General features: G+C 41.3%; 1 protein-coding gene across 1 annotated transcript in view; it reads left to right on the top strand.

Annotated features, from left to right (window-relative positions):
• The window catches only part of ADAMTS19 (ADAM metallopeptidase with thrombospondin type 1 motif 19), a 149,166-nt gene that overhangs the window by 86,998 nt on the left and 46,468 nt on the right, over positions 1-15,700 (top strand). Inside the window, exons 10-14 of the mRNA XM_063129463.1 lie at positions 445-595; positions 1,898-1,999; positions 6,568-6,698; positions 10,484-10,656; positions 12,129-12,256. Coding sequence (XP_062985533.1) covers positions 445-595; positions 1,898-1,999; positions 6,568-6,698; positions 10,484-10,656; positions 12,129-12,256 — 685 coding nt within the window. The remainder of the gene's footprint in view (positions 1-444; positions 596-1,897; positions 2,000-6,567; positions 6,699-10,483; positions 10,657-12,128; positions 12,257-15,700) is intronic.

The raw sequence follows: 15,700 nt of genomic DNA, 5'->3' as shown, positions 1-15,700 counted from the left end.
GAAAAGACACAGCAAATGCAGTCAGAGTTTGTTTTTAAAATATTAGTGAACAGGCTATCGGTCCAATCCAGCAAGGAAGATCCACAAAGTACTGCCTGGATGAATTCTTTGGTAGGATTCTAGGTTGCTCATGCATTTTATAGTATTGGATTAGATTAGGGACTGTGTGCAGTAAAAATTGAATGCAGATATGCACCTGGATGAATATGATATATCATTAAAAGGAATTATTTTTCCTTTAGATTTTGCTTGCTCTAGTTTTCCTCCCCCCACACCCTTTAATAGCTTGTTAATATAAAACAATAATAACATCTGAATCATACAACCTCGTGGTTGCTTTAAGCATTTATGTTAAGGTCTATGTAGTTCATGTACATTTTATGTCAGTGCAATAACCAGCTTCTGTCGCTTTTCACCACCTTCTAAGCCTCTGTATGTTGCTAGGTCAAAGGCCAGTAACTGCTTACTGCAGACGAATCCCCAGAGCCTCAATTCCGTGATTATTCCTTCAAAGCTGCCAGGGATGACATACACTGCAGATGAACAGTGTCAGATTCTCTTTGGACCAACAGCCTCTTTCTGCCAAGAAATGCAGGTAAAAATAATGCAATATTTTAACTTAGCCTGCAATAGTTATTAGTTCTGCCTGTTTTTGCATTCTATGATAGCAAATAAAGAATGAGCAGTCAAAGAATTTAGAGAATAATGGAGTGGTTTTGTTAAATCAATGTTCTTTTCACCCAAGGACGAGATCCAAACAGCCCTTAAAGCACGACTCCACCATTCCAGCGACAGAGGGTTCAAAAGCGCTTTATTGATTAGTAATCAAGGCCTGGTCTCTTCAAAGGGAGCAATCAGACAAAAGACATAGGGAATATGATACAGTATTTGAGCTTTCAAGGGGCAGGGCCCAGTAGCAGCATTAACCAATCAGAACATAACACTGAGGCATAGCTAATTATGCTAAACAGTCCTGTGAACAATACCTTTGGCCTGACAGTAAGTAACAGAAGTTAACCTTGACACAACAGCACTTGGTATAAAACTGGAGCCAGGATTCTTGTTTATATTAGATAAGAAGGATACAAGGATGCACACAAGGAGACATTCTCATACAGTTTTACAGTGTTTATTCTATTAGTATGCAATCCTATGCATGTTTACATTATTATTATTATTATTATTATTATTATTATTATTATTATTATTATTACATTTATACCCTGCCTTTTTTCCTACAAGGAAACCAAGGCGGCATACATAATCCTCCTCCCCTCCATTTTATCCTCACAACAACAACCCTGTGAGGTAGGTCTGTGACTGGCCCAAAGTCATCCAGTGGGCTTCCATGGCTGAGTAGGGACTAGAACCCGGATCTCCCAACTCCCAGTCCAACACTTTAGCCACTACACCACACTGGCTCTCACTGGTTTATACCGAAAATGCTGGGGAATGCTGGGAATTGTAGGACTTTTTTCTGTGTATACATGCATAGGATTGCTTCCTAAAACTATCCCAAATAGTTTCCATCCTGTCTCAGTTTTTTTCTGTATGTAAAGGTCAGGTGTTTCACAGCAAGATTTCATATTTCTGGGATGGAATAGATTTTACATTTCTTTTATCCCCCGTCCCTAAATTCCATTGTGTTTTTTTTAAATCAAGGCTGCTGTACTGAACTAGAATTTCTGTGAACTAGTCCTTCCTCATTTTGAACTTTGATCTATAATATCAATGACTGATGGCATGGGAAAAGGGCTTATTCTGTAACCAAAGTATAGATTTGTTTATGTTTCAGGTTGTCAGCATTCATTCACATTATATGTTTGAAACTGATGTGAAACTGATGAAGAACATTTATATACTAGCTTTTATTTGATTAGTATCTGTTTCTTTCCAGCATGTTATTTGCACTGGGTTGTGGTGTAAGGTAGAAGGGGAGAAGGAATGTAAAACTAAACTGGATCCACCAATGGATGGAACTGATTGTGACACCGGAAAGGTACACTGTGACACCCCTTGTTCTAAATAAGTGGAATATGCAGTTGTTTTTGTTGTGATATTAATTTGTATTTTTGTTTGAAACATAATGATCCTAAGGCATCAATTAATTGATATTGAATATTAGGGTTGTGCAAAGTGGGTCTTCTCCACCTCGAAATTTGAGCCAGAGCTCCATTGAGGTGAGTCTCTGCCCCAATTTCAGCTCCCCTTACTCTGTCCCGTTGGATTACCCGTTGGATAATTACCCATTGGATTACCTGTTGCCTGTTTTCGAACAACATTTCTAGTCAATGGAAAGTAATCAAAAGCTTTCAGCTCTCTCATTATTAAAGATAAAGAAATAAAACTTGGCACGGTGATAAGTCTTAAGGAGAGCTTTAGCCATGCCAAGTTTGAATCAGATCCATTCATGCTTTGATTTTTAGGAATTTTTAAAATGGAAATTAACAAAAATGCTAACATCTGTGTAATTTTTAAAGATAGATGAAATTTGGCATGGTTTGATAGCTCTTCAGGGGGGGCTTTAGGCATGCCAAGTTCGTAGCAGATCCATTCATGCCTTGATTTTTAAGATTTTTTAAATTCCCCCCTCAAATCATTACCCCTCTTAAACACACACACACACACACACACACTGATCCACCCCTGCACATTTATGGAGGGAGCTTAGATCCTTTACTTTGTTGATGCAGAGCTCCACTGCTGCTGGTGGAAGTTTCTACTCCAGCCTTCTCCAACCTGGTGCCCTCCAGATCTATTGGACAGAGCACCACCACCCCTGCACTGGAAGCCCAGCCAGCCAACAGGAGTAATAGTTTAACTGAAATAAAGAAGCTGCCTGTGCCTGACTCAGGTGTAGAAGCTTTCTCATTCACAGTGCCAACCAGCCCAGCAGCACTTTCACACTATGGAAATATGGATGATTAACTTCCATGAGTCCGAGCAGAAACATGCTCCCTCTCTCCCTCCCCATGGCCAGAATTGGCAGCCAATTAGTGTTTCCCACTTCCCTAAACACTGTGATTGGAGAAGAACATAGTCATGTACAGCACTGTGGCAATTCCAAATTGGTTAGCCACAGATGTCAATATTAAAGCTACCCCTCACCCAACTCAGCATCTTCCAAATTTGGAGATATTCAATTGAGAGACACACACACATGCACACACATGCAGTATTGATGCCTCAAAAACAGTTGGATAATTTCGGAGGCATTAGAAGCTGTGATTGGGTACGTCTCTACTCTGACATTAATCAATGAGTTTGGAAGTGGACAATCTCTGCTCTGGAAGATCGAATGCTCTGCGTGCGTATGTTTATGACTACCAGAAAATTCTGGGGTGGAGAGAACACCCCTATTGAATATCCAACGTTTCTGGAACTCTTGTCTCTCTCCCCAGCAATTGCTTATACCTACTTAGCTAGACCTACCTGTTAGCACGTAACGGAGGAGGGAATATCTCACGACGTGAGATCCCTCATCTGTTTACACACGACGTGTGACGAACTCAAAAGGAGAGGCGTCACACTTGCCATTTTTTTTATTAAAGGTCCAGCAGCGCACGAATGCTCGTGCGCAAAAGGTAAGTAATTTTTTAAATTTAAATTATTTTCCCCACTCCCTCCACCCTACCCCCGATGTGCTGCGCCCCGTGTGCGGCTCCTGGCTCCTCACAAGGAATCGTGACGAGCTGGGTCAACCCGTGGCACCCAGCCACACGTTCCATGGTCTCGGGCTCAGCATGAGACCATGGAAAACTGGGGCTAAAGGGGAGGGCGAGATCTTGGGGCAAGGGAGGGATCATCCCTCCCTGATCCCAGGATCCCTTGTGCGTCATGTGGACACACAGGGACAATCCCGGGGATCACCCCAGGATTTTGCCCCATCTAGCTATGGCCATAGAAGGAGCTGTTTCTTAACTGGAGAACTATGTTTGCCCTGCCCTGCCCTGTCCTGGACGGGGTTGCACTCTCCCTAAAGGATCAGGTCCGTAGTTTGGGGGTGCTCTTGGATCCAGAATTGTCACTTGAGGCACAGGTGAACTCAGTGGCAAAGAGCACCTTTTATCAACTTAGGCTGCTATACCAACTGCGCCCTAACAGTCTATAAATAAATTTTAACTTGGTGTTTTAAATTTTTGTATTGCTGCTGTTTTTATCTGGTTGAGCTTTTATATTGTATTTTATATTATGGTTTTATACTGTTGTTTTATACTTTGAATGGTTGTAATTTTTGTGAACCGCCCAGAGAGCTTCCGGCTATTGGGCGGTATAGAAATGTAATTAATAAATAAATAAATAAATGATGACAAGGCATGAGAGAAGAACTTCATGATCACAAACTTTTTTAAGACTATAATTGTATGTCCTTTTCCTGTGCATACAATTCATTCTTTACTCAGGACCTAATTTCAAGTGTTTCTGCATGTGTATTATGCATGGCAATTTCGTATAACTATATTTTATAATAGAATAAAAATACTGATTTATAGTCGTGCTGCAGAATAAAAGCTGGCCCCTCATTTTCTCATTCCGTTGTTAAGCCCATCCAATAGTGGAAACTGAGACCCTTATTTTCAGAAGGAAAAAGCAATGGAATGAAAAAATAGCATTGTGTGAAATCCAAAACTATATAAAAAAAAACACAATGGGAATTTTGTTGTTAGACACATACATCTGAGAAGGGAAAAGCTTATTTCTGAATTATTGTAATCAGTTCATTGCTTTCTAGTCCCAAAGCCTCGCCCAGAATGTTATAAATCCTCATAATGTGTCTGATAGATTTTGCACTTGTATGTCTTTTAATACAAAGATGTTTAAAAACTTATGTTACCAAATGATTCTCAAGTGCCTATTAAAGATACTAAAAACACCATCTTATTCCTTCTGAATTATTGTCCTGGTTTATTAAAATTGCCTTTAAAACAGTAGCATATAAATAATCCCCTTAACAAAAAATATTCATGAGTTTTGCATACCTTTTGACTATGCAATCATAAGGTAGTGAGCATCAAGACTAAGTGAAGAAAATCTGGGGGGAATAGAATAGAACTTTCATTTGCATTAGACCCAAGCCATTGCAAGAAAACCCAGATATATTTTCAGTGGAAACAAACTGCTCCAAATGGAAGGAAATTCAAGCATTTTGCCTGTTTTATCTTTTTGTCATTCCAAACTAGAGTAACTTATATTGCTAAGTCTCCACATGATACAGGCCATAGCTAGACCTAAGGTTTATCCCTGGATCGTCCAGGGGTCAAACCTGTTCATCTAGGTGACACACAGGGGATCCAGTGCTCAGGCAGGGGCGAACCCTGGATGATCCCAGGATAAACCTTAGGTCTAGCTGTGGCCTTAGTCAATGTAAATCCACTTCATAAGTCATATAGCTTTGCCAAAATCCAGAATGCCATAGTAGAGGTTTCAAATGGCTGCCATAAGATATGTAAGTACATCAGCCAAGTAGATGGTGCCTTATTGTTGAGAAATCTTCATGGCAGTGTCAGTAACGAAATAGGAAGATGCAGGGGGCCACCACCTGAAGTAGCAGATTCTGAGTGTCATGGAAGGGGAGCAAATTGTTACTTTCTAAATTACTGTTGCTACTACTACTATTCCCATGGAGAAACGCTAGTAGAATTTCCTTTCTAAAATGCCAAAATAACTTGGCCAACATGAGTACTGTGCCCCTTGACTTGGGAGAGAGAGTGTGATTTGCTGTTCTCCCTCATGCAACAAAACACCTTGGGCTGGTTCTGTTTTCATGTGATAGGGCCAATTCATAAGATAAGCTGTTTCTATGAGCTGTGGTACTCATATGATGCTCTCACCACACAAAAATAGTTTTTGATGGTAAACATGCTGTCCGCATAATGTATTAAATGGACATCAGATTCAAGTACTCTAGCATAAGTGAGCTACAGTAGGAAGAAAGTGACATAATGTTAGTTGGTCTGTACTTACATTATATTTAACTCATTCCAAACTGTTATGTTTCTAAATGTGGTACATTAAAATTCTACTTATGGAAGATACTCCATTGATATTTATTAGAGCCTTACCAGATGATGACAGTTTAGACTGTAAATACACAGCTCTCTCCCATTGTACCACTTCTGTACAGGAGCACTGACCTAACACCAGCAAGGCAAGTTCACTTATCCCTGCAGCAGTGCCCTACCATTTTGTGGGCCTTTTGCGTTCTTCTAATAAATTTCATCTTTGAAGACTACATGCTGCTAATAAAAGTAGCTGCAAACAGTAAAACAGCTATTCTTCCTTCCCCACATAGGGGTATTAGTAGTAGATCCATGGTAAGCACAAACTTTGTAATAGGAAAAAATACAGTACGTTTACAAAGAAAATGGGACAGTTGTACCTAATGCCCAGAATTCAGGGATGGTGTAGTTTTGTGAATACGTACGAAGTATTACAGGCTGTGTCCAAATAGTACATTTAAAGTAAGAGGGGAGTGAGATGTGTATGTATATTAATTTTAGTCTCTGCCTGTTTAATACATAAGGCAATGAACAGATATTTTAACTTAAAAACTGATTTTTACAATAGTGGTGTAAGGCTGGAGAATGTACCAGTAAGACATCTTTCGCTGGACATGTGGAGGCGGAATGGAGTTCGTGGAGCTCTTGTAGCAGAACTTGCAACACTGGAATCAGCAGTCGACAGCGTAGATGCTCTGGGTAAAAAAACAACGGTTTATCTTTTTTTGTACTTTTCATTTTTTTTAGATACCTTTTTCATCTTGGTTGTGCAGAGATGTGCTACTTATTAGCAAGTCTTATAGCAGAGACACAAACTAAATACAAACTTGGATGCCTTTTCATACTTAGCATTTGTATTGCTCTTTCAAGGACACAGAGCTCTTCATATGCATTATGCAGTTGTAATACTTCCCACAACAAAGTAAAACAGGGATGGGGAACTTACAGCCTTTAGGCCACATTGGACCCGCAGACTAGGTTCCTTTGCCAGCTTCTTCTGCAGACCCCATCCCTTCTCCCTCTACCTCTGTGCAGGAAACCCCCCACTGTCATTACTGGTTTGATCTGAGCTGGATTTTCCCCAGAAAGGCAGCCTTTCTTCAGCACAGCACAGGGAAACTCCACTCAGATAAACATGATTTAAAAGCATTTAAACTTTAAATGCCCTGCTCAAGATTAACATTTAAATACCTTTACATTTTAGAATTGAGCTGTAGCTTGTATGTATGAAAGCTGTTGCATTGAGGCTTACTACTGAGTAGATAGATTTGAGCTGTGCTTGGTAAGAAAATGTCCATTGGGTGTGAATTACATCTGGCCCCACCTATTTTGCTTTGGATTTACCCATGCTGTCCTTGACCACCACCCTTGTGTTCGTAGCCCCACCCACTGTTGGAATGGGTGTGGCCTCATATTCAAATTAATCTTACAGCCTGAAAAAGGTTCATCACGCTTTGCTGTAAGGTGTGTCAGTATTATTTTTCCCTATATTGCAGGTGAGGATACTAAGGCTGTGAGTTCATGGCAAATGCAAGATTCAAACCAAGAGCTTAGAATCGTAGAGTTGGAAGGGGCCCATAAGGCCATTGAGTCCAACCACCTGCTCAATGCAGGAATCCACCTTAAAGCATACCTGACTGATGGTTGTCCAGCTGCCTCTTGAAGGCCTCTAGTGTGGGAGAGCCCCTGACCTCCCTAGGTAACTGGTTCCATTGTTGTTCTGCTCTAACAGTCAGGAAGTTTTTCCTGATGTCCAGCCAGAATCTGGCTTCCTGTAACTTGAGCCTGTAACTTCCTGATTCATAGTTCAGTCTCTTAGCCAGTCCTACACCTTGTAGTGTGGAGGAAGCTTCGGTCTTTTACACAAACTATGCCTTATTACATCTACTCCCTGCAACATCCTCCCCTTGGATATAAGACATAAATTGCTGATATTCGGCCTGTTCAAACAACACATTAAGCCATGGTTAGGCTGCTAATTCGTTTGCAGCAAATAGTTAGTGAGTCATGGTAGTTAGTAACTACCATGACATACTAAGCCATGGTTCACTTTGACATGCTACGCTGTAATGTTTAGCACAAAATGCTTAACCAGTGTGGCTTAGTGTGTCATCTGAACAGGATCATTATCATTTTGCCACATGCTGGAAGCATATTTATTTCAATGGCCATTTCCTGAATATTGACAGTGCCAATATATAGTACCACCAAATTGCATAGTGTATTATTAATTGTTTGGGTTTTTAATCTTGTTTTGTTGTTGCTGATTTTTGAATATTTCTATTTTGTGCACTGCGTTAGATATTTCATAATATAAAACAGTTTAGAAATACTTTTAAATAAACAAATTATTACTGTAGATTGTGCATGGACTCATTTAGATAGGAATTCTGTTTCTAGTTTTCACATGGCATTAACTTGTAGTTCTTCAAATGTTATTAGAACTGAAATAATTTTATTTGTGATCATTGTATGGAATTGTAAGGTGTCCTAAACTATGTATTTTTTTACATATGCAAACTCAACAGCAGATAAAGTAGAAGTATGTTTTGAATTCTGCAAAGGATTAAAATCATCAACAAAATGTTATTATTAACATGCTGTCTAATAATAAATTTGGTGGAGGGATGGAGACTCAACATTGGCAAATAGTTTCACTTATCTCTGGTTTGGGGCAATAAAGTTCATGCAGCATTACCTTGGGACTGTTGCGCTTTGTTCCCATTATTACATTAGCTATGCCATTCTAGATTCGCCTTTTACCTTACCTGTTGCTTAAATGCAAGATGCCTAGAACAGTGATCTTTACTATTTTTCAAACTGGAGCCACTTTGGTTCCAGCCACTGCTGCCAAGGCTACTTGGGGGCCATTCCTAGGCCATGTGGGGCCACTTCCTCTTCCCCAGCACTGTGCACCAGACTCAGCTGGAAGCCTTTTTAGGTTTCTGTGTATTCCAAGCAGGGGCTCAGTCACTCAATCAGTCACTAAGAGAGCAGTCTTATGGCCCCTGGACAAAGTCTAGCAGGCTATGGGATACTTCAAGTTCCTGGATTTGAGATTGGAGAAGTGCTCCAACCTCAGACCCATGAGGCCGAGCTCTCACTCTCAGCTGGTGCAGAGAGAACCACAAAGGGGACCCCAGGAAGCGAGAAAGGGAGCGTGCTGATGGGCAGGGCAGAGTGGAGATGGGCTACACCATATGCTCAGGTCTCGCAGCCTCCTTCCCTCCCCCTCCCCAATGCTTCAGTTAGACAGGCGTAAAAGCTCACCTACAATAGCTAAATTGTAGAGCAGGATGCATGGCAGAGGCAAAGATCACCTCTGCCACACCTTCTGCTCTGCACTGGATACTCATAAGCCTCTGGTTTCGGATGCTTGTAGGTATCAAACTGGATCGAAAAGGACTGCACCCATGGGCTCTTTCTACACCTAAGGGAATAGAGGGAGGGAGGAAGGGGGGAGGATTGTGGACTTACCTGCTTCCATGATCCGCCATGGGCGTCCAAACAGAAGCGTGACGTCCCAGAAGGGAAAAGGCAGGAGCTGAAGCGCAGTTGCGCTCCAGTGAAAAGTATGTGAAAACAAACAAAAACTCTTGACCCCGCTTCCCACCCTCGATGTCCCTGGACTCCCCCTGGTCCAGCTCCTTCCCTCTGCTGAGCCCCGCTACTCACGGAGGCAGTTATTCTGGGGAAATGGAGAGGTCATCTCTGCCTGCTCCTGGTATCCCCTGTGCGTCATTTGGACATCCAAGAACCACCCAGGGAAGCCCCCCGGAAAAATCCACAGTATACAAAAGGCCTTAGTCACCAGGCAGGTGATTTCTGCCTGGCTCATTTGGTCTTTGGAATGGTCTGGATCTTTTTCTTATTACTAAGGATGTACTGTGAGCTCCCAAGCTAGGCCCACATCACTCATAGAATCATAGACTATTAGAGTTGGGAGGGGCCTATAAGGCCATCGACTCTCTCTTGCCTGGACATTGAATTTCACCTCCAGCTCCACTGCCTGCACAGTGCACCACTGCAGCTAGCCAGTCACATTGTTCTTTAATTTTTGGGCCTCTTCCCCGCCATAGCTAATTGGCTGGCTGCTGCTGCACCCTCCTCTTCTGCCCCCCACTCCCATAGCCAACTTACAACTAATGAGCAGCAGATCTCCTGACTCCCAAACTGAAGCCTCCGCCAGGCTACTTCTAAAGCAAACAAGAAGGCGAAGCTAGAGAGTTCCTGGTGAGAGGGAGCAGAGACTGCAAAAAAAGAGGGTGAGAGAGCAAGAAGGGTACATAAAGCCAGATTTCAGGTGATTGGGTGCTGCCAGTGGCTCTCAGCCCTTGCAGCAAAGAAGCTGGCCTAGAGGTAATCACCACTGTTACCTCTTGCTGCAACAACAAATTAGTTAAAACTTAATTCGTGCGAGTTATATGAATTCAGCAAAGTGCCCCTTGCAAGTTAGTTACTATTTTTATTTTTATCTTCCCTAGACCAGTTCATGAAGGGGGAGAATGCCATGGTTCCAGAGTACAGTATAAAATATGTGAGAATCCCTCTTGTCCTCCTGGAGTACCTGCATTCAGGGACTGGCAGTGTCAGGTCTTCAGTGTCAGGCCATCATATCAGAAACATGTACACCAATGGCAGGCTGTTATAGATGAAGGTAAGCATAACTCACGTAACCTTCCAGTACTAGTATATCACTGTTGACAATTAGCAATTCTTTAACAGAAACAAAAACAACTCTGAAGGTTTACATCTTTTCTTTTATTGTATCCAAACATTTCAAAGGAAAAAAAGTAAGTCATCTTTCAACAGAGCTGGTGGAATGGCTCTCATTTTCCTATCACCCACCTTTGTCACAACCTGCTGGAATTTCTTCTGGATGTGGCAGTTCTACATGAATGTTCCATCTGTGCAGACTTCCCACACTTTACAAGATCCCCTGGATTATGGCAATAACCAGTTTTGTCACTTTAATAATGAAACAAAGGGATGTGCAGGGAGATCTGATTCGTTTGTTGTCATGAAAGGAGAGCACAGGAGTGCTATACATACACACACATCAGACCACACATGACGCTCTGGACCAGGGACTCTTTGTTTTATTAAATACTGATATTTGCTCATTTTTCATGGTCCATTTTCAAAAGTTATTGTGTCTCAAGGAGGCCTGAATATAAGATGCAGATATTAATGAGACCAAGATAAAAATATGTTTTTAAGTATTTCACTTCCAATTCTGGTCATTGCAATGCGTGTTACTGACTTTGCTCAAAATATCTTTGATATTTTCCTTTTTATTTCTATAGTTAATGAATTAAGAATGCTTTTGGTAGTTTTATGAATTTGGGGTGGGGGTTGGTTGCTGAAAATAACCAGCAAATGGGGAAGATGTATTCCTGCCAAAATGTTAGCTACCTTCAGCATGAATGTTATTTTATGAACATGATATGACTATTATGCAGATGGGGCGTTCTAATATGTTTGTTAGGAAACAGAGTATTAGTTCTCAGGTCAGAAAATAACTTTTTATCCTTTGGTCTTTAAGATGAATTGAATAAGCGTGAAAAAACTTTCAAATGTACCAGTTTGCCAAGGGCATATGCCCCTGATGAGACAGCCACAAATCACACCAGCTGAGCAAACCACTTCCCCAGAGCTCTCATTTGCATTGCAGTTTGCACAAGGCGAAACAAAATGGTAGGAATCTATTCTAAGCAGCAGGAGAAATATGTGCTCTTAAATAATTCCAGTGTAAATACAATGACCCACCATCACCTTTCTCCAAAGCCCTATACACCTGCCGTAGGACTGAGAGAGAGGCAGGGTCTCCTCTCATTCGTGCATAGGTTTGGAGAAGGTAAGATGTAGTAACAGTTTCTCATTCTTCATTAGAAGATATGGTTAAAAGGGAAACTTGTCTTGTGCACAATCTATTAAAATGATTTTGCAGCCTTGTGTAACTTCTATTTATTTGAATGGGACATATCTAGGTGAAAATCCCTTTGGAATATATCTATAATTACTATCTAAAATATAGTATGAGTATAGCTTAGAGTTTCCACTAGAACAGGGAAACTTCTATGAAAACAGTTTTATCAAGCTGACATGTTTTTTCACTTATTTATATAGAAAAACCTTGTGCATTGTTTTGCTCTCCAAATGGAAAAGATCAGCCTATTCTAGTAACGGAGAAAGTGATGGATGGAACTTCATGTGGCCATCAGGAACTGGATATATGTGCAAATGGCAGATGTCAGGTAAATCAAACTTTCAAAGGCAACTTTTAATATCTATTTATTGTGCAGTATTTTTCAATCTTTTTAGACCCTAGACTCTGGTTTTTCCTACTTTTGGGAGTGGGGGCAAACTAGTACCAAGCATATGTTTTCCATAGTCTATGTGTTAGCACATCCTGTGCAGCACCTGTACAGAAAACATCAAAATGTCCTAGAATTAGGAGTTACATTAGTACTTATAGCCATTCTAATTTGAGCATGGAATTTGCACTACCTCTACAATACCTGCCCAGTTCTCTTTTGAACAATAATAATAGTAATATCAGTAGCATAATGAAGACCTTTCGTTTTGGAGTTTTTATTTTCCAGTGAACTTCATAGGCCTTTTAGGGCACAATCTTATGCATGTTCAGACAGAAATAAGTCCTACAATTCCCAGCATTCCCCAGCTGGGTTTTGCCACAGATTCCCCTGGCATACATACCAGAGCCAGCTGTGGAAGTCTGAGGGGAAGGAGGGGGACAACAAGCCACAGCAAGCCCAATCGTCTGTGGGGCATACTGTGGTTGTTCAGCTTAGCATTATGTGCGAACCTGTCCAAGGTTTCTCCCTCATTGAATATGCCTGAATGTAGCTTTGTCAGTGCATGTGCAGAATCTCATTGTGCATTCTGTTTCATCACTTTGGAAAGACAGTCACTGGTGAGATCATGAAAAACGAGTGGCATGGACGCTTTTGCTGCTCTTGCCAAGCAGCTCTGGAGCCAATCACTGCAACCCACGATAAAAATGGTCTCCTGGGTTTGGACAACACAACAACCCATTGTGGGTGAAAATAAGCCTACAGCAAGCCATGGAATCTCATCATGGATTATTCTAAAAAAAAAAAAAGCTACCGCATGGAAAGCATTCCGGCTTCAGATGACACAACAACCAACTGTGTTTGGCTGACCATGATGGGTTGTCATGACATGCGCACCAGTCTTTCACTGATCAGCTAAGCAAATTTCACTAAAATTGAAAGCATTCCTCTAATTTTAGCAATAGCAGTGGTCTATTTTCAGTGGCCTAGCTACATTTTTTTGGGAGTTTTTGTTATCCCCCACAATGCCCTGGAACTAGGCTGCATCTGGGACATTTGTAGGGAAAAGAAATGTTGGCAAGGCCCTACAAAAAGAGCTGCCACCGCCATTGCTAAAGGTAAGCTCCCCTCTCACACACAAGTGAATTTATCACCACAGATTTTGGGGGAATTGGTTCCCTATGTGCTCCTCCATTGAGGAAAATCACTGAACTTAAATTGGTGACTTTTATATCTGCTCTTATTATTATTATTATTATTAATTTATTTATTTATATAGCGCCATCAATGTACATGGCGCTATATCAATAAAGTAAAACAATAAAATAGCAAGACCCTGCCGCATAGGCTTACATTCTAATAAAATCATAATAAAACAATAAGGAGGGGAAGAGAATGCACCAAACAGGCACAGGGTAGAGTAAAACTAACAGTATAAAAGTCAGAACAAAATCAAGTTTTAAAAGCTTTAGGAAAAAGAAAAGTTTTTAGCTGAGCTTTAAAAGCTGCGATTGAACTTGTAGTTCTCAAATGTTCTGGAAGAGCATTCCAGGCGTAAGGGGCGGCAGAAGAAAATGGACGAAGCCGAGCAAGGGAAGTAGAGGCCCTTGGGCAGGCGAGAAACATGGCATCAGAGGAGCGAAGAGCACGAGCGGGGCAATAGTGTGAGATGAGAGAGGAAAGATAGAGGAAAGATTGGTTAAGAGTGTTTGCATGATAGTGATATCGATAGTGATATCATGATAGTGATATCGATGTTATTCAACATTTATATAGTATGTTGTTTTGTTTTAATTGTAATGGTGTATGTTTAAGTATTGTAGATTTTTTTTAAAGAAAAAAGTGTTTGCATGTCGTTTAGACAATGATGTCCATGTCCTGCACACCTTCAGCTGCTTCTGCTTGTTTTTCCATCACAAAATAGACCCCTTTTATCCTATGTAAACCACCCAGAGAGCTCCGGCTATGGGGCGGTATACAAATGTAAATGATGATGATGATGATGATGATGATGATGAATGTGCCACCATTTTCTGCTGTGTGCAGGAAAAGCAGGACGATATAAACAGTCCCTGAATTGGCCACGTGGTCGTTGCTGCTTCCTCTTTCTCTCCTTGTGTTAAGAGACCGTCGCTATTGTGAGACAGCAGCAGGAGGCTGTAGTGACTGTAGGGAAATGTGAAAATCCACCCATCTGATGATGCTCTAAGTCTATTTTTGTTCGATTCCTGAGCTCTAATTAGAGCTCAGACAGAGCTGAGAATAGGTCCCCATGGTACAGCTATATTGGCCTTCAAGGCAGAGTTCAGGAAACCTCCCAAGACTTGGTAACAAAGGACTTGTGCAATGCCAGGCTTGTCTGACCAAGCTCTGGAAGCTCTTTCTGGAATGTGTTGCAGCTTAGCCTAAGGCCTTTTATATACACGCTTAACCTAGCCTATATGAGTGTAATTCAAGCTTGGGAGGTCGAGCTTATAACTAAAATGTATAAAGCTCATTTCTTTGGTGTTCTTGGGATGCTCTCCTGGGATCATAGGGTTGCTTTCCATGAAGGTCTTCATTGAGAAGCTGCAGTGATGCAGGTCACCTAAATGTGGCAGTGGTCACTAGATCCTGACTTGAGCTTTAACCCTTTCCAATTCCAGTGGTTCCAGTTTGGATTGAGGGCCCCATGGCTTCAGTTTGCACTGGAAGAAAAATCAGTGGGAGCGTCGGGATCATGGTAGGGGCAAAGGGTTGATGCCCCACATTGCCCCTGTTGCAGTCCCCCCACCCGCATCGCTGCTATTTAATGAAGAAAAAATAAACACACAAAAGCCAATCACATGATTAATGCTACCTCTAATTTGGCTGTTGGAGTTGATTCACTTTCTCTCCCCCACCCCCAGCTTTGCAACAGAACATAATTTGCTTTTATAGCCAAACTGGCAAACTATGATTTGTGCTTGCCCTCTACACCTGGAAGAGAAATCACTTTCAAATCATTGTTTAGAGGGCAAGTGCAACTGTAGTTTGCTGGTTTTGATGGGTGGTTGACAAACTTGGAAGTAACATTTCAAGGGGAGAAGAAAGTGCAAGCATAAGGTTTGTTCCCAAACCTTCAACTTGAATACATTTACTCAAAACAAGACACAGCAGCATGCCACCTGAAGGATTTGAATATTATGTTGCCCTGCACTATCTCACGTAATTTGACAGGAAGAATAGCAGTGTGTCACTTGATTCCCAAAGGAACATGGATGAGGTGTGGACTGCACCAGCTGTTTTTAATATATTAAGTGGCATGTCATGTTAAAAACAGCTGGTTCATACAATCCCTTAAAAGCATTCCATTTAGTAGCATTCCTTCCTTTAAATGCATGAAGAGGTAGCTGTGACAGTGGT

The sequence above is a fragment of the Elgaria multicarinata genome, chromosome 6 (genome assembly GCF_023053635.1).
Source record: "Elgaria multicarinata webbii isolate HBS135686 ecotype San Diego chromosome 6, rElgMul1.1.pri, whole genome shotgun sequence".
Taxonomy (NCBI): Eukaryota; Metazoa; Chordata; class Lepidosauria; order Squamata; family Anguidae; genus Elgaria; species Elgaria multicarinata.
The sequence above is the reverse complement of the archived record's forward strand: the minus strand, read 5'-3'. Positions and strand labels throughout refer to the sequence as shown.